We start from the raw sequence: 24,364 nt of genomic DNA on the forward strand, positions 1-24,364 counted from the left end.
TCTTAAACACAGGGCTGCTGCTATTAAATCTGGGAACACGGAATACTGAGGCAGGGTAATCCTGAACCCTTCTCGGGCCTCTTCAATCCATTTACAGTCACTCCCTGTCCCTTCACCTCACTCGTGCAGCTTTCTGCTTTCTCCCATGGCGAATTTTTTTCGTTTTTCTCTTCCTCCGTCTTTCCCATATGTGTGTTTTGCTCGCAGCAAATGCTTGGGGCAGAAGAATAAGTGCCAGCCCGCAAAAAATAAGTGCCGTTGCCGCACCGGAAACACCAAACACAAATTAAGCACTGATCCTAGTACAGAGTTCATGAAAACGGAAATGAAAAAAAGTCTTTCCATTTGAAAAATATCAAATGTTGCCAGAGGCCTAATCTCCGCCATCTTTAAAGGAACAATCACAGTATCCAGACTGCCCTGGCCTGTCCAAAGAATTAGCTAAGGGGTTTGTTACCTTGTACACGCGCACCGTTCCGCTCCTCTCTTCGTTGGTTTGCACGGGGTATCTAAATGAAGGGATCTAATGTTTTGAATATTTCGCATAAACAAGCCCTGCACGCTCCCAAACCACAAGAATGGCGGTTGCACCACCTCTGACAGACGGGCAACAGCTGCGAACTAAAACTGAGAGAACTGCTGCATTCCAGAAACAAAAGCACGCGATGATTTCACTTGAGAGAAAAAAAAGGATGCCAGTCATGTAATGCACGAGAAAATGGTATGGGGTGTTGATAAATAGAATGGGCCAGATGTCCGATTTATCCATAAACCAATCATCGCCACGCTTACATTGCAGCTTTTGCAAATAAGGCCTGCTGCTAGCCAAAATGAGTTGTCTAAGATGAAAAGGGGGCAAAAAAGTAGCAAAAATAAGCACAAAAAACTAGGCAATAATAATGTTCAGCGATTTTCCGCTTGATAGTCTGCTTACACCTTCTGCTGGAAGTCTAGAAGGCCTCCATGTCTGTCCATTAAACGTTTAAGGCGAGGATGCTGAATCATCAAATTCACTAGAAGCCTTTAAGAGGCCAGTAGAACTATAGGAGTTGGCCTAACAAAGTCCCTTGCAGCCCCTGCGGTGTGTGTGTTGGGGGGTGCGAGCTCCAGGGGGCCCCTCAGCACAGTCCTCTGGCCTGAGAGCTCCTGAGTAAGTCCGGAGTGGGGGCCCTCCATGTACTGTGCAGGGGAGTTGGGGGGGGGGCTTATGTTTCATTACACCACTGACTATAGGACAGTAGGTCACGTGGTATGTTAACATGGCATTGACTCTGCCCGACTCTAGTGGCCATTTGTGACAATGGCCTTGTAAGAAACCTTTCAATTCCCTGGAAATTATTTATTATAATTAGGCCTAGCAGATATGTGTGTACTCATCGTTGTTTCAAGTTTTCCAATCTGATACTTAGGGCCTGATTTATAAAAAGTTAGCACTGCCTTTATAATTATATTTTGTAGGTTTGAGTCGCTTTTGTGTCAAAAAATTAGGTAAAGGTGGCGCTAACGTTTCCTAAATCAGGCCCTTAGTCCACAGCCAGTTTCTGGTACTTGCATTTTTGGTATTCCTGTTAGAACAACATGATATCCGTGCCAGAAACATACATGCCAACAAACCCAATTCAGGTGGGAGGCTCTCGATTTTTAAAACCCAAAATGGCTTTATTTTAGCTGTCTCCTGCCTGAAATTGCCTTTGCTTCAGGACTAATCAATGGGGAAAGTCAATTTTCCTCAATGTATTTTATTTTTATTGCATCAATGCAGAAAGCAAAAAAAGGAGTAGGTGAAATACTCTAGCTAGCTACCTGTGCTACAAAGTGGCTTTCGCGCATGTCTTTTTGCTCCTGAAAATTCACAAGCAATTCCCACCTGTCTATCCTGAAAAACAACTACACACAGAAAAAGCCTTCTGAATTGAGTTCACGTTAACTTTCGACAGCTTCTTTGCAAAAACGTTTTAAGGCATGGGCGAAGTGGGCAGTTGCCCACTTACCTCTGTCTATTTCCATATCTCAGCCTCACTCTTCTCTGCCTACTTCAACCTCTAAGTTTGCCTCACGATGCCCAGTAGCCTCTTAAGAATATTTGGGGGCCTTAGGCATATTTCAACTATTTTTGTTAGAACCCCGATTCTGAAAGATTGTTTGGCATCAGACAGACTTCAATTGGCAGAAAATTGGGCGCAAATTTACAAACAGGGGACCTTAAATATGTCTTGGCAGGTGACCAAAAATCCTTAAGATGAAGCTGCTTCTTGGCGCCTTGGCCCTCAAATAGCAAACTGTAAGATCAGATGGCTTCACAAGTTCCTCTTTTTAAAGATATTAGCCCTCATTACAACCTTGGCGGGCGGCGGCCACCAATGCGGCCGCACTCCCGCCGCGGTCATTTTGAGATCCCCGCTGGGCCGGCGGGCGGAAACCTGGTTTCTGCCCGCCAGACCAGGGGGGATCACGGCCGCAACACAGGAGCTGGCTCCAAATGGAGCCGGCGGTGTTGCGGCTGTGCGACGGGTGCAGTTGCACCCGTCACGCTTTTCACTGTCTGCATATAAGACAGTGGAAAGCTGCACGGGCCGTGTCAGGGGGCCCAGGCACTGCCCATGCCAATGGCATGGGCAGTGCAGGGGCCCCCAGGGGCCTGCGACTCCCCATACTGCCAGCCTTTTCCTGACGGTTCAAACTGCCAGGAAAAGGCTGGCGGCAGGGGGACTTGTAATCCCCTGGGCAGTGCTGCCCTGGCGGATTAAAACCGCCGGGATTGAAGTGGCGGTAAACCGACGGTCCCGGCGGTACGACCGCGGCTCTTCCGCCGCGGTCGTAATACCATGGGAAGCACCGCCAGCCTGTTAGCGGTGCTTCCGTCGGAACAGCCCTGGCGGTCTTTGACCGCCAGGGTTGTAATGACCCCCATTGTGTCTTAAAAGTGCAGAACACTAGCTGGTGAACAAAGCAGCTGCTTCTTTAATTTGAATATTGAAAAACTTAAAAGGAAAACACTTGCCGTGACCAAATATAGAAATATGTAGTGTGTGCCACTATTATATTTAATGATATTTCAGGTGCAGGGCATCGTACTTCCATACAACTCTTTTACACTTCTTGGTCACAATTCTATCGCTTTTCAGCCCATTTAAACAAATTCTGACTTTAGAATAAGGCATTATTTTTTTAATGTATCTGGAAGTATTTATGCCAAAAATAGAATGTATTTTTGCTGTCGAAATATAAAATCAACCATTTCTCCTCATTCTGAGATGAAATATTTTGATGAATGCTACAAAGAGGCTATGTGGTATGGAGCTTATCAAACGTTCTTTTGTAGATTATATTGACTATAATAGATCTGTTCTTCCCCATTTGCCAAATTTCTTTAAATCGACTCTGCTGAAGTGATTTCATATTTCCTTAGATGTAGTACTGCAACATATCTGCCAAACAACTTCAAAAACATTTTTTGGGGAGAATTTATAACAACATTTTTCATTTTATATACCATGTCAAATCGAATTTCAGTAGGCATTCCCACAAAAGCTCACTGTGGGTTTCAACTCAACCACAATGAAATGCATGTAAAATGGAATGCAAGTCTGACAATCTTGGATGATAAGTTGAGCATTCCCCATTTAACGCCCTCCAATGAAGCCACATCATGCTTAAATCTCAGCAACAATGGCAGTACCTTCGCAGGTCTTCCCATCCTCCTTCAAGGACTCTCCATCCGGGCACTTACAGTAGAAGCTGCCAATGGTGTTGCAGCACTGCGCTTCGCAGCCACCATTCTTGTCTTCGCATTCGTTCACATCTGCACAATGGAAAGGGAGCGCACAAATGTTATAATCTGATATAGCCAGGAAAGTAGCAAATTTGCATTGGCACCATTTTGCATTTTGAATTAGCTGTCAAACAACAATTGCAGAAAATCTGCCTTTTCTATGTCTCATGAAGTTTAAACAGCAATGACCAAGCAGCACAGTTGGCTGGGGGAGTGCCAAAGGCCTTTGAGAACATTACTGGGGAAGTTCGGTTATACATGGAAAATGGTGGACGAATGACCTTCTAAAATGGAGCTGGATTTCAAATGGTTGCTAAGCATTGTCTTGGCTGCTACAAAACGGTTTAGTGGACTCTCCGTTGCCTAACTATTGTTACACGAGGCACCAGTGTATTTGTGCCGCCAATTCCCTCCGTTGACACGTTTTCAACTTTGTCAACTTTTTCACCAAGCCACTGTCAGTAGTGATTGAAGCTGTTAGATGTTGACACCAGTGCCCCCTCCTCCCCCAACTGAACAGCACCGCTTTGCTTGGTAGCTAGGGTCATGCGCTATGAAAACACATATTTTCATGGGCACATTCGATATGACCTACGTCCCGGACACAAAAGTGCTGACATTACAGAATTCAGATTACACAAATGACGTCCCATTGAGCCTGATACATACAATCTGAATTTACTAACATATTTGATCTCATTACTTCTGCATCCCATGTGCAAAGTAAGCGAACCCATAACTTAAAATGCACTCCTAAACACTTGAAAGAAGAAATAATAAAGATCATTGCAAAAAGTTTAAAAAACAGCATGAAGTAATTTGAATTTAATTCAGATAGGCCATGATGATAGCGAAGCTTCCACAGAATCCCCATTTAATTAGTTTCTGCCAATGGTGGATGAAGACATCTGCCACCCAATCAAAGTCTTGGCGATACAACCCAAAGTGAAACTATGCAAAAAAATCCACGTTTCCCCAAAAATAGAATTGAAAAGAACAGATTTGATTTTTGTACCACCTTGCTGAACTTTATTGGGTGTGTTGTCCGTAGCATGCATAGCTACCCTGTGTGGTGGGCTAACAGAATAATACCCCAAATATTGCCTGCTATGAATCTGGTGTACTGAACGTTTAGAAAAATATCTCTCAATCAGAGTTGGTAATAGAAAATTAAACCTAATGGGACATTATTGTAAACAATATGTAGACCACCATATTTATGTCAGATGATATGTCTTTATATGATATCTTGGCATGTAACACTTGCTGCACCTCAAAGCCTCTATAGTTTTATATCCCTGTATAAACAAGTGAGTCACAGAACCCCAAATCTCGGACAATGTGGGTCAGCTTTGCTTTCTTGATGTCCGAGATCAGAGTCAGTTTTTCAGAGGCCCAGCTGGTAAGGGGATATTTTTTAAAAGCTAGTGAATGTGACGCAAAGCTCTACATACTGGGAAGCAAAACCCTTCACCTTAACACTGCAACAGCAGGCCAACCCTTGCTTCAGTCTGTCAATAAGGCTTGGAATGTCTTTTTTTCCAGCATTGAACAGTTTCTTCAATGCCCATCTTGGAGTCACAGAAGGATCCCCACTGGTGTCCATTTACTCTTGAACGTGATCTAGAAGCATTTGGGGATGATCTGGCAAACACTTAAGCGCCACAGAGGAGCTAGGCCAAGTTTCTTCCACATCTTGCACCTGCAAAGCTGTTCTCACTGTTGATGTTCCCAGCCGTGGGCGTCTGCTGAGCACGGGCAGACAAATTCATATCAAAACTACCAGACACCCTACTGGTGTTGTAATGGGGACACCTGTTTAATTTCAAGGTGTAGCGACGATCACATCATCTGTCAGGGAAGAGACAGAAATTAAGGGGAGGTTGGCGAGTTACAGAGATCCGTGGTGGAGCTGCTCTGGTGTTCAGAAGCAGCCATCTCTGCCATCTTTCCTTGCCTCTGTGGTGTCTCCTCCTCTTCAAAGTATCTCTGTGCACTGGGATGAGAAACACAAATGCAGACGCAACATAGTCTCAAGGGGCTATGTTGTGTACTGTAGAAACATGACATTTGGGTACTAATTCTATTTTACCAACTTTACCAATTGTGTGATCTTGGACGAATCACTTTATCTTCTTTCCCTCTGTATCCTTGTGTGCTGAAATGTATGAAAGATGTAATACTCTATATCTAGTATTGAGCATGGGTGTATACAGTTGTACAGTTTTTTATTAATCCTTTGGAGTAGTATAGCTAATATTTGCCAATTCTTTTCGATTTGCCACATCTATTTGAAAACAGAGAGTTTTACTACGAGTTATGTAGCGTATGTCCTTAGTTATCAGTAACACAATTCTATGTACGATATTCTTTGTAGAGTTGACTCACTAACCCCTACCCAACCAGGCACAGAAAATCTGGGTTGAATTAGAGTGAAAGTGATATTTCAGTGTGGTTAAAATTACCATACAATGGGAAGAAAAACTCTGCAAGGAGGAAGGCAAACAGGGAAAGTTTGCAAACTCCACAAGGGGGATTGATTATAGGGGACTCTGCTGCAAAAAATAGCAGGCAAACTACTTTCGTCCCCGCTTGAACGAAAATAGAAGGGTCTGACAATTGTTTCCATTGCTGCAAGCTACTCTCACGGTGTCTGCGAGGTACTGGTAGCTTGCAATCAACTGACTGGAGCCACCTGTACTACAGGGAATAAAATGTCCTGTGCCATATGCTAAAGTGACATTTCAAGTCACATCATAGTTCCATGACCTTATAAAGGAACTTCGTCTCATTCCTGTATATGATATTGGAACTCCTCAGTGGCTTGCAATATCCTTATATTGTATAGTATGGTGTACTTTATCCCTTATAACATCTGGGTATCATCAGATATTAATGCATAGAGATTCAAGGAATTTGACATTGTTTGTTGTGCTGTGGATAACACGCTTGTCTGGATTCTCTTTGGACTTGCCTCTCTCGCAGCCTATTTCCAAGGTGTAATGAAGAAATTAAGAATATACTTCATGGGGTAGCAAGTACTGTTTTTCCAAGACGATATGCTTTTGTTTCGGAAGGATTAAGAAGATCATGATAAAGTATTAAGAAATGTGTTATGGAGGTTGAAGAGTTCTAGGCTCACCCTGAAGCAAGAAAACTGTAAGCTCCATGTGGTGACACTGTTCCATCTTAGTCATACGATCTCAAATGGCAGGATTAGCCACAAGTTGGAGCTGTGGGAGGGCATACCTAAGGTTTTTGTTCCTTAACAAAGAGCATGTTAGGTTGTTCCTGGGACTATCGCAGTACTATTCTAAGTTTATAGGTAGGTGCCAGTACTGTTCAACTTCTCAAAACATTTGATGAAAAAGGGTGCTCATTTTAAATGATCAGATGAGTGTGAGGTAGAGTTCTTGACTGTGAAAGAGGAAATAGGAAGGATGCACACATTGGGCCATTTTGACCTACATTAGAAAATTGTTCTTACTGTGTTACTTTAAAAGGCCCTGTGCTGCCTCAGAGAGTAAATCGTGACTACAGGGTGATAGCTTTTGCTTTTTTTCAATAAAGAAATTTGAGGAACAGTATTAGGTGATAAATTGTTGGCTTATGCATAGTCAAGCCTGCATTTCAAGTTTTTACTATTGGGGTAGCCTTCCTCACCAGTAAAAATGCAGAGAGAGTTTACCTTACAGTAAAGAGATAGAAGGAGGGTCTGTGTTCCAGGCATCAAGAAACCAAGAGGCACATTTTTATGTTTGCCACTCGACTAAACTGATACTGAGAAGGGCTCCACAGCTTAGATGTAGATGAGCGTTGAAGCCGGAAGTCCTGTAGAATGGAAAATGGCTCGCGATGATGATGAGATTTCCAACACAACCATAAAACTGATTGTTGAAGGTTGAAAGAGTTTGGGGAACTGAAGGAAGCTGTGAAATGGTTCTGGAATATGAAAGAAGAATTATGCATCAATGACGGTAAGCCGATCGGGGGTAAATGATGGGGTCCTCTTAGGAGGCTTAGGAAGAAGATAATTAACTTAGCCTACAAGGGACCCTTAGGGAGGAATCTTACAGTTACTCGGGTGAGACACCGTATTGGTGGCATTGAGTCGATCGTCAACTGATGGTAGTGGCAAAGGCTTGTATTTGTGTGCAAGAAATGATTAATTATGTGTAGTTAAATCAACTCCCCTATCTCCCCTTGAGATCCCAGATGAGCCTGGGTATAAACTGAGTTAGGTATCCTGGGCCCTTTTGAGCTTCTTACAGTCTCAAAGAGCTATGTTCTATTGTTAGTGGTTTACACCTCCAAGTGGGTTACGGCTAGACGTGTGGGTGTAATCAACTTGGATGTAGTGTTGGATTTTTTTAAAGGATGAGTTCACATTTCAAGGAATATCAAAGTTGATTGCACTAACAATGGTGTCTGGTTTATGTTGCATGAGATGCAAGACTGATTGAACAGGATGGTTAAGACCTGTGTGAGAGGGTCGTGGAGCCAAGCGAGCCTCTAAAGGAGGCTCTACGTGATACGTTGTGAGCTCATCACAACACACCTAACAATGTGACCCAAATGTTTCCCTTTCTATGTTTGAAGATAAATCTTAAGCCTGTGTGGCTGAAGTATGCTTCTAGATGGAGGAAGGAATCTCCATAAATAGGTGATCTTATTAGCTGTAATATAGGAACTGGTATCATCAGAAGAATTTACTCAAAAAAGGAAAATGGATGGGGTGAAATGGAGTTGCTGTGAAGAAGCCTGATTTGGTTAAGAAGGGAAAGTTTTAGTTTGTAACTCATTTTAAGATAATTAAGTAAATAGCAGTGGCGTTTATTGTGGACTCTGCTGGCATGTGGACCATGTCTAGATTAGTAAATTTGGATGAGACCTGCTGATTGTATCAATTGCTCCAGTGGTTTGCCCAGCCAGGTGCAGAACATTCTGTGTGGATGAATGCAACAACTTTGGGAGAACTCCCTGGGGGAGATCAAACAACTTCTGCTTAAATCTTTGGGAAAGCTCAAGACAGACAAGCAAACTCTGCCGATCGAAGGACTATGAATCACTATAATTTATGGACTAGTCACCTGCTTTCCACTCATTATTTATTATGCTATAATTTTTTACATTATGGCTTTCTTGTGCACCAGTATGTTACCATTTTGTTCTGTTTGTTTTTTCCATTTCTATTGTGTGCTTAATATTCAAGGCTCGGCGGGTTCCACAGGTTTGAATCTAGTAGATGGCTGGGATGTTGGAGGAAATATGTTTGGAAGGTGACTGGTTGTGAGTGTCTGAATAGATAGACCTTTTACTTCATATGTTTCGTCTTTGTAGGGCATGGCTATAGTATTGCTCTTGTAAGATTGATGGAAGAATATTGGCTTTTCAGAACTGAATTGATGTACTTGTATTGTACTTCCAATCTGATTTCAGAAAACAGCGTTTCAGATTATAAAATCCTTGAAGTACTCTAGTAACAAGCAGGCAGTAGTTATCGCACAGACCTTTCTTTATTTTAAATAAAATAATTCAAATAGCGACAACTATTGTTTTTACACTTTGTTTCCCTGCAGTGAAAAATGTGTACCTGAAAAGGAGTTTAGAGATAGAAGTATGACATTAGAATTGCATGCCCCAATGAGTATTGCAAGTTTTAAACTGTTCATCTGATTCAGAAAACATTTCAAAGGAGCACCCACTTTGTCCGGCTGAGAGAAGTAATGAAGGATGCAGTTACTGCCACTTCAGTATTTGTGGACTTTGTTGTTAGGTAATGGGCCTACCCAAAGCTATAATTGTAAGCATCAAGTCTGCAGACCAGGCAATTGTGTGAGTTTGTAACGTGGATTATCTCATCCCACCTGAGACTGCGTCAGCCTCCATGCCTTCACATAAGATGCAGATTTTACCTAGAAGGGTGGTGGAAAATCATGATTTTCTAAAAAGATATAGGGGTTGGTATCTCACCCTACAGCAAACTCAACTTTCTTTTTTTACATTTTATTGTGTCATTCCCCTTGACATTGTGATGAGAGTTCTAGCTGAAGAAGAGGCTTTCAATCAACATGTTCCAGTATGCCTTCATAAGCATGAAGCTGGAAGAAGACGGTTTTGTTTGATGAAGTTCATTGCATCGAGAGGCAGAGGATGAGTTTTCAGAGGTTCGAGGATAAAATGAAAACGCTGGTAGGAAATTTACACCATATTGGGTGTTTTGGGAGCCTTCTCGGCTCCCTAAATCCCTTTATCACATTTTGTTGCCTTGACTGGCAGTAAAGGAGACATTAAAAATAGTTACCTCTAGTCATTCGTGAAATCAAAACTTATTAACAACCATACCGTAGAAAATCTACATTTACCACACTAAAGAGTCATCAGGTGGGAAGTGCGCTTCCTTACAGATGCTAATACTATTAAAGGTAGAAATCCCCATATTACATCCACAGTCTGTCACCAACTGGGGGATATATGGGTTTGTAGCACTGCAAACTGCTCCTGCATCACACACTAGCTACCATGAAGAAGACTTACAACAACCAATACATGGTGCCACCAACCCTGCTGCTTGAAATAACATTCACCCCACCACCTGTTTTAATACTTCCTGAACCTTTTCCTTGTGACGAACAATAGCCCATTGGTATCTTGGGACACCCTTGCCCAGTTCAGGTCATTTATCTCCACCTTTAGTCATTTATGTGCTACATCCCCAGATGATGGGCTGGATTCTAAATGGGATGCTTAAAACAATGATAACGAAATCTAAAACAGTGATTAATGGGCGTTCTGAGGCTTTTACCTGCAGGACACTAACTATACTAATAGGGTCAAACGTTGTAGGAACACCGGTAGACTATGGGTTCAGGGTCATCAGTTGCCATCTCCTGACGCTCAGATCAACCCTTCCTTTACAAAATTGTTTACTAGGCTATGTCATAAATATATAGTTGGGAGGCACTGTTCTAGAGATTTTGCCGTTGCCTTACTGTATAAATTTCCACCAGACATATTTTAGATAATACAGACGCTGTCGGTGAGTTAAACTACCAACACACTAAGGGCCTCATTAAGAATCCCCAAGTAGCTGCCATATGCACTGTGACATATTTTTGTTATGTATGTGGGTGGTGTAAAGACACACTCAGCCCACATATGGCAGTTAACTCCCCACACCATGAGTGCATCAAAGGCACCATTCACAAGGGTCTTACAGAGAAATAAAATAGGCCAAATAGGGAGTTTCAATGTGGAGCACATGCTTCAGATAGGACGCGCCATAACTTTATTACTGTTTAGCCTGGTGAAATGTACAGAGTTCTAAGGCCAGGAAATCCATCCATGCAAAACTGGGAGACAGCAATAAAAGTTTCACAGACACCCTTTGGAGTGTCAGAGAAAACAATTCCACATGAAGTGGAAGTTACAGTCAGCTCTTCCGTCATCACAAAGATACATTCTAGGAGGTTGGAAACAGCACTGTCTGGCTTCACCATTCCTCTGGCAGCTCTGCTGTTACACAACAGGGAATGTGGCCTCTCACCGAGTAGTGAAGAGGCATTTAAGGTTTCTCCTTGCTGTGTAAATTTCAGTCCAGGAACTGAATGCCTGTCGTGGAGACGTCTCCGTCCTTTCAGACTCTCAGTCGGAGGCTGCTTGTTTCCTTGTAAAATGGCCCTTGATTACTCACTTCCAGTGCTCATTAGTAAAACATGGCGTGTTCGTCGAATGTCATTATTAGGCACTGCGCCATGACTGGTACCCAGACAAGCAGGAGCCGGACAGCGCAATGCACAGCGTTTATCGCGCCAGATAATGCCTAGGCACATTCGAAATATTTGGTAGTAAAAATTGGAAATGGTCCCCCTTGTTAGGGCGTCGTGCCACCAGGCATTCTTCTGCCTCAGACGACGAAGACTCGCCTTTTCGAAGGTTTCTGATTGGTTGTCCGGGTTTTCTTTCGGAAGATAAACTAAATGAATTCCGAGAAGCATTCCCACGGGTCAAATTATAATCTCCCCCCAAGAAAAGTACAAATTACAGCCCCCCGCACGGTGTTCAGCTAATGATTTAAATACTTTTTTTGATAAATGTTTTACATTTTTTGGTTCGAGTATTTACCGTAGAGAACGAAGGGGGCAGATATTGGTTACTTGGAAAGTACCTATCCCAGCTCTACTAAGAACTCTTACCTAATTTCCCTGGTAGCAACATTTATTCCCATTTATTGAGCTACCTTCTCCATTTTTCCAGAAAGTTACTTGTTTTAGCACCGTATCATCTTTTGCAGAATCGCCCTATGAGAATATCCGATTATTTTCTTGAACGGTTGCGATTACCACCTCCTTGCAATTGGCACCTACATCATCTGCTTCCTCGCTTCCATTAGAGATTCACTCCATACTCCAGCATCCCACGGCCTGTGTTGATTCATTTACTACAATTCTGATTGTATTTGCATTTATATAGCACGTTGTCATATAGCTGTTAACGCTACTTTCTCAATAGTACATATTTAAGGACGAGGCACTTTCGGAAATCAAGTTATAACCTTCTAATGAAAGAGTTATCTAAAACTTGATCAAAATATTGTAGATGATATCCACCGGCCTAAGCGACAGAGAGTATGAATTTGCAGATCTCCCCTTAACCTCTTGTTCCAGGTTACACATTCTTATTACAAGAGACCTTTGGGGCTTCGCTCCGGGTTTTCCACAGTCCCTAGGTTGGCCTCAGCCATGCTATTCCAAGTGGATGGTCAAGTAGTGCTGAGGAAGAATTTGGTGGCCAGTGGCGCCAGATTGGAATAAGAGTAACTCCGAGAAGGGATAGTGGAACAGATATTTGAGCTCTGAAATAATTCATGCCATTAACCCCTTCGGCTGGTCTGCGATGATTGGGATATGATTGTGATGGAGGGAAAATAGGCCACAGCAGGAAGAAAGGATCCAGAGGTCTCTGGAGGAACACAGATAAAAGAATGGCCTTTCAAGACCTACGGGGCACCATATGTAGCAGTAAATACGGTTTTTAGAAAAGCAAGAAGGACAGAAGCTAAAACAGTCCCAAAAGACACAACTAGAGGAGGATGATGATAAACAGAGGTTGGACTGAAATTAGCAGAGAACGTATAAGGGAAGGATACATTGGGCCACCATTGTGTTAAGCAAGCCATTGAAAAAGAGAAGGGTGTAGTGTCAGATCACTGAGTTAGTTGTGCACTAGCTGACAGAGATTTAACTTCATACCACATGCCTGCTGCCTACACCTTTGGATAATACACAAGAACTGCAGTCATGATCCATAGCAGAATAGAATATTTCAGAACAGGCAAAATATCAAAATGTATACTTTTGTAAGGAGTGAGTGGGAGATAAAGTATGGCTTATTAAAGACAAGCAATCAAAGAATCTCTTGAGGTGATCGTCAGATCCAGAATGGAACTGATGCCCATTAGACAACAATTAAAAAACACACTGTACAGGAGAACAGAGGCTGAAAGCAGGTTTGTTTCCTTGAAGACGGGTGAATGTGTGAAAAACACTGATGAATGAGCAGAGAGCTAAAACAAGCATGCTAGAAAACAGAATAGATATATCAGAGTGTGTAGACTACTTCAGAGACTGGTGTTGGAGATCAAACATTAGAGACTTTCTACAAAATATGTTAAGACCAATTTTCCAGTGCTTAAATTGAGCAGGTCGTTTCTGGTGCTCGACCCCAGCACTTCATTCTGGTACTACAGAGAGGCCACCACATGGTGGCGTTGTCTATCTCATTTTGAGGTGAGCACAACAACAATATTTAATCATTCAATATACATTAAAAATTACAATTCAGCTATTCCATGCCATTCATATATCTTTGGATGGCCTGGAGTAGTCTGAATTGTCACACTTATAAGAGTGCGATAGTTAGTCATTGTGTTGGTACTGTTATTAGCACTGCTGGCAGGGTCTAGGGGTGGTGCAGGCTACAGTGGTCTCCTATGAAGGTCCTGGCTCTCATTTTTTTAGGTTAATCATAGTAGCGCACAAGCGTTGCTTTTCGGACGTGTTAGGAATTCATCTGGGCTTTTAACCACGCCCAGCGCAAGCCCATCACTATCACTCGTTCATGCGCTTGCTCTCCAAAAATTCTTTATTTTTGTTGGTAAATGCTTCATGTTTGTCCCTCCTTGGGGCGGTTTAGTTACCGCCTTGGACATCGCCCCTTTTACATGGCTAACTGTACTTTTGCCAATACGTTTGACTGCGAGCAAACTTCCTTTTCCTTTTGTGTGCTGCTTCACGCTGTGCCATGGCACTTTGAATCGGCTTGCTTACGTGAAACTGTATTACTTTTCATTTTCAATTTATGTGGCAAGAAAAGTCTGGTTACGAGTTTACAATGCTAATAGCTCTAACTCGAGCAAATGCGAGACCCATTGCATTGCAAATGCTTGTTTTACAATTTAAGCACTGCAGTTTTCACATTATCCACAGTAAGAAGGGGTGATGGAAGGCCCATGGGGAGCCGCTGAGCACTCTCGATTTCTGCTTAAATTATCTGATAAGGGTAATAGAGGGAAACATATTGGTAAAATTCTTGTTGCTACCATATCTACTGTGGGTTTTTGACAGTTTGATTGACAGGAAATCTGTAATTTTTAAAGTCCAAGACAAAGGGCCTGATATAAAAACTCGGTGGACAGGTAACTCTGTCACAATGGTGATGGCTATCCCATCCATTGAAATCGAAATCCCATAGGATAGAATGTGATTTAGGTTTCGGTGGATGGAATATCCATCACCATTGTGACGGAGTAACCAGTCTGCCAAATTCTAAACCAAGTAAAATGTCAAGAATATTTTACAGGTGTAAGTCGTCAAAGTCAAAACAGTCACATATAGCACAAATATGCCAAATCCCATAGTAGCCAAACCCATTCTTATCTTATACATCCAGAATCTGCCTTTTCTTCTCATTTTGGGTCTAGATATTTAACTGAGCGTGTAGTCCAAATAGATATAATGTTCTTGAAAGAAGCATGGTAAATATTATACGATTTCAACTAGTCGTCCTGAAGAAGTGTTATTCTTGGCGAAAGCTGGAGTAAACCTGACCATATAATTTGTGCTCTGTGGTGTCTTCTAGCACTCTTACTTTTGACTTGACCACCCTTTCGACTAACTTCACCAAACGATCTCAGCCAGAACATATCACAAATCTATTATTATCAAGCAAGCAGATTACCATGCATAGGGCCATTCAGGCTTAGACTTGTTGTAGAGATCTGATTGTAACCTACAGGTAACAGGCTCAAATCCCAGCATGGCCAACTCTACCTAATTGGCAATACTCGCATATATTTTCACCACTGAAAGACGGTGCCATACACATAAAACATGACACTGACATTAAGTGGGCTGTGGTCAAGGTGTGAGGATTTAAAGGAGGAACACCTCACATGGGCTATTACCAACCACCAAGGGAGCTTAATAATAATAATAATATATAATAAAAAGATTTATAAAGTGCATAGTTATCTCGTAAGAGGTGTCCCTGTACTACAGGAAACAGTTCAGCCAAGCCTTGCCAATTCGCCTTTCCTAAATTACTACTTGCACCTAAATATCTATGTTTTCAAATTATTTCAAAAGATTGATTCACATGGCTCTTTTCTGAGAAATAGAAGGAGAGAATCCCACTCTTTTGCCACCAAAACACCAAAGGAGGTACCACCGGTACCCACCTTTTAAAAAATAGGAATAGAGGCTAGACAGGCTTCTGCTGACTGTAAATACCTACTAGTGGCATAGGGCTTAATCAGTAAATGCCAGTATTGCAGGACTTTTTTGTTGAAATGTTGTGGCAGTAGCACAACATGTAGTTGTGCTAATGTCGGAGCCATCTAAGTCCTTTTATGGAAGTTTCAATAACAATCGGGCAGCTGTATTTTGAACCCGCTGCAACCTTTTCAGGCTGGTTTGTGAGTCTCCTAGATATAGTGCATTGCAATAATCTAGTCTTGAGATGACTAATGAAGGGATCACTGTCCTCCTAGCTGCCCCTGGGAGCAGGTCTAGGATTTTTTAAGGATCTCAGAATGCCAAAGCATTGACCAGCTAGGCTTGAAATTTGATGCTCAAATGAAAGCTGTGAGTCAAATCAAATACCCAGCTTCCTTGCTTTAGACTTAGGATGGAGCATGCACTAGACCCAATGAGTCAGGCTACCATGCAGAGGACCAGACTGAGGGATGTTTGCCAAAGATGACGACCTCAGTTTTCCTGGCATTCAATTTAAGACAACTGAGGCATATCCATTCAGCAACCTTCATCAGGCAAGCTCTCAAGTGAGCCGCCGTGTTCTCAGCATCTAGGGTGAGCATGATAATCAATTGTGTATCATAGGCATATGATACGATATTAAAACCACATTACTTGATGATATCAGCCAAGGGGTGCATTTAGAGGTTAAACAACATGGGGCTCCAAGATGAGCCCTGAGGTACCCCCCTGATGAAGTGGGAAGACCTTAGAATGGCAAGGCTTCTGAGCCACCTGATCGTGTTTGGAGAAAAGAGGCAATCCACCACAGGGCTTTGCCTCCTAGCCCATTCCTCCATAGCCGCTCCAACAGCAGGGCATGCAATACTGTGTCAAAGGCTGCCCTGAGGTTAAACAGCAATAAAGCAGCCATGTCTCCTCTATCCACTGCCTGACAGATGTTCTCAAAGGCCAGCAGTAAGGCTGACTCCGTACTGTACTGTGGTCGAAAACCAGACTGGGCCTTATGAAGCAGATCTCTTTCTTCCATGAATTTCAGGAGTTGGGTATTTACATAATTTTCTGCTACTTTGGGAGTAACAATACTAGCCTGAAGTTTTCAGGTTTTGCTGGATCCAATAGAGGTTTCTTCAGGAGAGGCACTACCTTAGCATGTTTCCACGCTTGAGAGATCAGCCTTATAGTGAATGTTTTACTGAGTAGCTCCCCCAAAGAGGGAATCCATACATCCATCCCTCGCTCTAAGATGACTGGGGAGGCAGGGTCAGTTGGAGCTCCTGTATTCAAAGACAATTCAAGATGGGTTAGATCTTCCCTGGGAATAGGATTAAAATAGCAGAAGCTAGTCTTATCATCAGCTGAACCAAACCACACTTCAAGGCAGGGAGTCTCTCTTACTTATGCAGGAAAGGAAGCATAAATCTAGCCACCTCATCATAAAAATATTGGGCCAAGATATTACACTGCTCTACAGATGGCGAGTAATACCATGGTCATAGCATTTGTAATGAACTCAGTTGGCATATCTGAGGAATATCTGAGTAAATAGACCAACCGAGAGCTGAATAATGCCAAAGTGTGTGCAGTAACATTACGTCCAGAAGGACCTTGAAAGAAACTCCAACTTCAGGAATTCACATTGGACCAATTTACATAAACATGATCCTGGCTTTAGTTTCTGGCTCTTTTCAACACTTTTGTTTACAATCCTCTTTTCCAAGAACACTTTGTGAGATTATGTGGGGGGCAAGAGTTGTCAGCCACAGCTACGTCAGAGGAGCAAATCAGCTTTCCATTAGAATATACTAGTGAGTGATTAAGTTAGCATTTGTCTTACGACTGTCTGAGCAGGGCTCATAATGTATTAAAAAAAGCAGTGCAGAGTCCCAAAACTATTTTCTTAGGAATCCATTTCAAATGCTGTGGAATGCTCTAGCTGCCTCATATCAAAGCTACTTCCAGCCTGATTTAGGGCTTGGCGAAAGGGGTCACTCCGTCACAACAGTGACGGATATCCTGTCAAAAGAAATATAATTCTCATTATATCCTATCGGATTTATATTGCAGTGGGTTGGATATCTGACACCGCTGTGACGGAATAACCCCTGTGCCAAACTCCAAATTAGGCCCTTAGTCTTGGTTCCACATCATGCCTTCTTATTCCACCACCCTACACTTCCTGTCACCTTACATCACTCTTGCTTTTTCATCCTTATGAATGATTGTATGTCAGAATATTTTATAGAAAAGTATAGTTTTATATAAGTATCATATCCTCAAAATTGTTATCCCATTGGGTATAGATGTTTCTATTTTTAATTCCAGTGGCTCTGTATTTTTGAAAATGATATTTAGGACGCAATATTTATGTCAGATGATATTCTTACAATGATATTATTGTACCATACCCTGCTGTTTCATTTTGTCTTACATTTTTTTCTCCATCTTTCTCTCTTTTTTGCCTTTCTGACTCTTGGTTTGAGTCAATGATTGATGATGAAAAGTAAATCATAGTCCTGAAAAATGTGTGGCATGTGTCATGAGAAGCAACCACAGGCACAAATTAAGTAAGCACCCATATTCTGTTTAGGTTAACGGGAAGTACTATGTTTCCCTTGCACACTGTGTCACTGGGACCAAGCTATACCTGGTCCATAACAAGGGCGAACCTGTTCCTCTGTTGCTTGATTTCTGGCTCAAGGAGGACCTGGCTTGACAGTACGGACTGGAATGTTTCCAATAGAGCAGGGTCAAGACTTATTTGCTTATAGCTGGATCCAAACTGAGGTGGCATGGCGTGCAAAATAATTATGACTGGTATGCAGCCCATTTTATTACCAGTGGCTGAGATTCAAGCATTCCATCTATCACTTTTTGATTAGTGAAGTACCATGTTTCCAACAGGACAGTCTCCACTGGCTACACCACGGAATCCTTTGACCAACAGTCTGTATGACATCCGGCTTTCATTCAATGTACATCAAGAGGAGATGGCAAGAGCTGGCAACAGTACAACAGGGGGAACAAGGCTTAAATCCTTACCTTAGCTCAACATCATGTGATTAGAAGCAAATCACGTAATACTCTTGTGCCAAAAAGGAAAATAAAATGTGTACGTAGTCTGGTTCTGGTGTAAATTGCTTTGATGCCCTTGCATCTGGGCTGCACTATAAAAACTGCAATAATAAACAAAATTCAGACTGCCTTATCTAGGATGTAAGTTCCATCGTCCACTTTTCCCCTTTTGGACCACCAGAGAAAGCTTGGCAGTCCCGAACAGGAAGGCAAAAAAAAGGAACCATACATGCTGGAAGAAAGCTCTCAGTTAAGGACGATTATTTGTTGTCTTTCAATGACAAACTCCCTCTTTGGAAGTTTTTCTTTTTTTTTAAACTAATGACTGGGCTCATCTAACATGGCACCTACTAAGCAAATGTTTGGTGCCTCCAGTAGCAGCTGGTGGGTGGCCTTCTGCCACTTCACCATTAGACAACCTGGTAAAGCAGCGAATCGTCTACCATATTCTATGTGACATTCTAAGGGCCTGATTTATGAAAAGTTAGAGCCGTCTAAATATCATTTTTTGGGCGCAAACGCGGTGCAAACCTACAAAATATAAAATGACGTTAAGGCAGCGCTAACTTTTCATAAATCAGGCGCTAGGTTTTTACAATTGCACTAAGGCGACTTGGTCATCTTGACAAATGACAAAACGTTGCATTTTTGTGCAAAAACAGGACAAACCCGTTCGCACTATTTGTGCTCCTTGTATTGCAGGGGATGAATCAAACATTATTTGCACGAGAGCAATATATGGACCAAACTTAGTTTATTCTATTTTTTCAATGTTTATATAATGAGTAGGTATGTATGTAAATGTTCTCCCAGTGAAGGGTGTTCATAAGTGAGGAGTAAGGTTGAGGCAAAATGAATATGTTCTGTTTTCTTAAGCGAATAACAAAAATAGTTCAAAATCAGTTTTACTCTCTGTCTTAAAAAAGTTAAGATATGGAGCAGGATTTGTTCACTAAAATCTCCACTACGTATGTAGAATTATTTCTACTCAAAACATGGTGTTTTATACACTGAATTCACAATCTACATTTCCATGCTTCCCCTAATTTTGTCCCATAATAGCATTTAATTTTTTCTGTTCAAAGTTAAATTCTGCGAGTGACGTTCTAAGGAGCTCAAAAATCGGTATAGTTGCAAAGATTATGTACTTCGCACAATGTTGGGGCGGGTAAAAGAGTCAAAAAGTGCTTGTAGTAGATTTGCATCCAGAAGGAGAATTCTCTCTTGGAAAATAGTAGGGCTTTAATATGTTTCTTTAGTAAAAAACTATTTGTGAGATTTCTCACTCTCCTTTTGCGATTAAAAACTTTTGTAACTTCCTGAAATTCACGAAGCTGTCAACGTTTAAATAAAAAACAGTTAGACAAAGTGCGCCAAATTAGAGTTTACATTTAGATGTACTACTTGCTAATTCTGAGATGTTCAGCAGAAATGTTGAGATGAGTATGAAAAACTATCCCCCCCTTGCGGGCATTTCTAAAAAGACATCTGTTTTGTTTTCAAAGTGGGCCACTGCAAGGCAGAGGTAAATTAATAAAAAAACGGAAAATAAGAAAACGAAAAGTTATCTTCAGGAAAGTTCAAAATTATACAAGCACGATAGCAGACTGCGCGAAGTACCTGCTGCAAAGATCTTTATATAGCCTATAGATCACAGATTTTATTCGTGGCACAATCTTTCATCTTTCAAAGTACATAAAACAAAGGCACAGTATAGAGGTGAGTTTAAAGAATCAACAACAGTCAGATTGTGGTATGTTCTACACAAACGGTTAACTGCCATTCATTGCGGGGTTGCCACCTCGCTCCAAACCATGAGGACACTGTGATCCCAGTCATCGGCTTTCATTTTACAAAGCAATGCACTGTGGGAGTTGTAGTCGTGATACACTTCTTTAGAACCAACAGAACTAAGACATATAACAACACTGATTTGTATTAGAATAGGTACAACATCATAAACATATGTTCTAGTCTTGTGAGGAACTGGATGAGACGTACAGTGAATTACACATAACAATTTCCCATAAATATTATAGAGACCGAACTCTCAGGGCACTGGTCTGGAAAATTCCAACCACTGCGCAGCCCACTGTTTGCGCAAGGTTAGGAATTATGAGCCGCGAGGACTTTATCAGAGACGAAAAATACTAGGGGGCATATTTATACTCCGTTTGCGCCGAATTTGCGTCGTTTTTTTCAACGCAAATTCGACGCAAAACTAACTCCATATTTATACTTTGGCGTTAGACGCGTCTAGCGCCAAAGTTCATGGAGTTAGTGTAATTTTTTTGCGTGAACTCCTTCCTTGCGTTAATGATATGCAAGGTAGGCGTTCCCGTCTTAAAAAATGACTCCGATGCATATGCGTCGTATTTATACTCCCAGGCAAAAATGACGCCCGGGAGTGGGCGGGTCTAAAAAACCCGCATTTGCGCCGGATTTTAGCGCCTGGGTCAGGGCAGGCGTTAAGGGACCTGTGGGCTCAGAATGAGCCCAGAGGTGCCCTCCCCTGCCCCCAGGGACACCCCCTGCCACCCTTGCCCACCCCAGGAGGACACCCAAGGCTGGAGGGACCCACCCCAGGGACATTAAGGTAAGTTCAGGTAAGTATTTTTTTTAAAAAAAATTTGTGGCATAGGGGGGCCTGATTTGTGCCCCCCTACATGCCACTATGCCCAATGACCATGCCCAGGGGACAGAAGTCCCCTGGGCATGGCCATTGGGCAAGGGGGCATGACTCCTGTCTTTGCTAAGACAGGAGTCATTTCAATGGGGGTTGGGCGTCGTAAAAAAATGGCGCAAATCGGGTTGAGGCGATTTTTTTGCCTCAGCCTGACTTGCACCATTTGTGGACGCCCATACGCCATTTTCCCCCTACGCCGGCGCTGCCTGGTGTACATCGTTTTTTTTAACGCACACCAGACAGCGCCGGCGGCTAACGCCGGCTAACGTCATTCAATAAATACGGTGCCCGCATGGCGCTTCAGAATGGCGTTAGCCGGCGCTAATTTTTTTGGCGCAAAACTACGTTAGCGCAGTTTTGCGTCAAAAAGTATAAATATGGGCCTAGGTGCGATAAAGTCTGCACCCTTAACTTTCGGCACAATTTAATGAAAAGGGGGGCACCCGGTCATTATCGGGTCATGATTTTGGTGCGGTGAGTTACTGGGTAAAAATCCGGATTAGTTGATATTTATTGCACTTGTTAAATTCCGAACACTAGGGGTATCACATTGCATCCAGGTTAATCAATACCGAATACACTTCCGGGGTATTTGTTACCAGCCCTCTGATGTGGCAGTACTGTAAGACACAATAATGAAACATCAAATGAAGGTGCCTCTTAAGGTGCAGCTTCCGTCAGTACCCAATACTGAAAGAGAGCCAGGTAAACATAAAACGTAAAGAAAACAGCGCCCGTGCGTAGCGCACGTCTGTCAGAGACGTACTCATCTGTGCCACTTACTTCGCCTCCTACAGAAAAGCAGGGTACACGGGAATGTCAGAAGCGCCTTTCAGCCGTTTAACCTTCCAGAACGAACTCCCAAGAAGTTACGTCGGCACTCGCTGTAATTAGCTGTACAAACAGTGCTAATTCCATTGCTCGAGGCACAGTTACGTTGGACTGACTTTCTAATCCCAATAATGAAAGCCTTCTCGATCTCCTCATTAATAAATTAAAGCACTTTGTTTTGGCGGCAAATGGAAGAGCGCGTGTGAATGAACGTGTTGACATATTCTAATAGTTCTCTGTGTTACGTTTCTGCTCAGAAGTTGTGTAGAGTAGGCATGAGTGGGAAAACTGTATCCCGGTCTTCGAGAAAATTGCATTTGTTCCATCAGGGCTGTTTGCTAGGCTCAAGAGCACCCCCAAAAATCAAATCCCTGGACCTCAGCTTCTCAGGGGGTTTCCATTGTCCCAATTCAGGGCGTTAAAATAGATGAAAAAGTGGGGGAGTGGAGCCCCTAAAAGGGACGAGCCATATGTAATTGAGGGTGTGGCCTCCTATAAACACTTCCTTATAATTCCCATAGCTACCACCCAACTGGTATGTTGGTGCCTCTCTGAGCTTTCTGTTACTGCACCCAGAAGCATAACACAACAACTGACAAACACCTAAAGCCAGCCTGGCCCCTGCCATGCCACTCTGGTTGCAAGCACATCCAAGTAAATAGCTTACTGTCCTCAAGGTCAATACGTTGCAATCAATTAGTAAAACTGCTATTATTAGAGGAAAAGAGGTGTGAAGAAGAACCTTCCTGTCCAAGAGCCACATTGAGACCTGCAGAAGAGACAGACAGCAGTCTCAACCGATGGAAGTTCTGCCAAAGGGAACAGAACATGGGTGTGCATAATTTTGAAAACAATGGGGCAGATTAACTAACATTTTACATCAGATTTGTGTAAAAGTGAAGCAAACTGGCACAAAATGTTCATTTGGGGTTGCATTTCCAACAGAAAATGTTACTTGCACTGGAACGCTGCCCCGAAGTAGGTATTAGTGCTGCTTTGCATTAATGGGGTGTACTGTCGGCTTTGGCAGTGGTTGTCAGCTGTTTAAGATAAATGAGTAACAATGATTTTGTTGTAAATAATATAGGTAATGTTTCAGTTCTCAATTCTAAGCCTGTAAATTAAATATTACTGAGGTCTGTGTAAGGGTTAGTGGTCTTCAGAGTGTCGCAATCGCTCCTGATAGGCTCACTCTGTTAGACATAGATGTCCTTGTTCCCGCCACATTTCATCAATCTTAAACCTCATCTCTTTTCTTTTCAGCACCCTCTTTTCACTACCTCTTGAATGCTCTTCCTTGCATCTCCTTCACTTCTCCACCCCCCCAAAACATGCAGCGCACAAACTCACTTGCAAGCACTGCATTTTAATTACTTTCGTTTTATCAATATTTTGACCTCTGTGTATCTCCTTTGCACATGTTTGCACAGAATCACGCTGCAACTGGAATACGTGACCATTGCTCTGTGCACTCAGCAGCGAGGTCAAGGATTGGATGATCATGTACTCTTAACACCTATTTTGACCCACTGACAGGCGCTATGTAAAGATAATGACACTGCCTTCAGCCTCGCGCCAGGGCAATCGTGGTCAGTTATCAACACCTGGGGGCGACCTACTTCAAAGTATGTACTAAACAAGAGTAATATAGTACATTAAAAATACTGAATAACAACATCTTTGAAACAGCTTACTTAATCGTGCCTTTCCTAATAGTGTTACACATGTGAAATATATCCAGAAACTAAATCGCTGACATGGGTTACTTTAACGTTTTTGAATATTATTTTTCTGAAATTCTTCAGTGTTGTTGTCAGTAAGGCTGAGGGCATGAACACATGGCCTGTCTGGGACTCGTTTCAATGTCTGTTATGAATTACTAACAGGTCTGAGACCCAGATGGACCCGGCTCACTTAAAGCCCTGGCCATGCCCCTCTGCTTGCAAACACATCCAAGTAAATAGGTGACTGTCCTCAAGGCTAATAAATTGAAATAAATGAGTGAAACTGCTGTTTTTAGAACTAAATAGGTGTGAAGAAGAGCCTTCTTGCTCAAGGGCCACATTCAGACCTGCAAAAGGGACAGATAGCAGTTCCTGGATACTCAACCAATGGAAGTTCTGCCAAAGGGAACAGAACAAGGGTATGCATTATTTTGAAAACCATGGGGCAGATTAACTAACATTTTATATCAAATCTGTGTCAATAAAGTGATGCAAACCAGAG

General features: G+C 42.3%; 1 protein-coding gene across 2 annotated transcripts in view; it reads right to left on the reverse strand.

Moving 5' to 3' along the window:
- MEGF6 (multiple EGF like domains 6) overlaps positions 1–24,364 on the reverse strand; it is a 1,002,006-nt gene that overhangs the window by 486,388 nt on the left and 491,254 nt on the right. For both annotated transcript variants that reach the window (XM_069239937.1, XM_069239938.1), the window contains exon 5: positions 3,680–3,802. In XM_069239937.1, coding sequence (XP_069096038.1) covers positions 3,680–3,802 — 123 coding nt within the window. The remainder of the gene's footprint in view (positions 1–3,679; positions 3,803–24,364) is intronic.

This window comes from Pleurodeles waltl, chromosome 6 (assembly GCF_031143425.1).
Source record: "Pleurodeles waltl isolate 20211129_DDA chromosome 6, aPleWal1.hap1.20221129, whole genome shotgun sequence".
Classification (NCBI taxonomy): Eukaryota; Metazoa; Chordata; class Amphibia; order Caudata; family Salamandridae; genus Pleurodeles; species Pleurodeles waltl.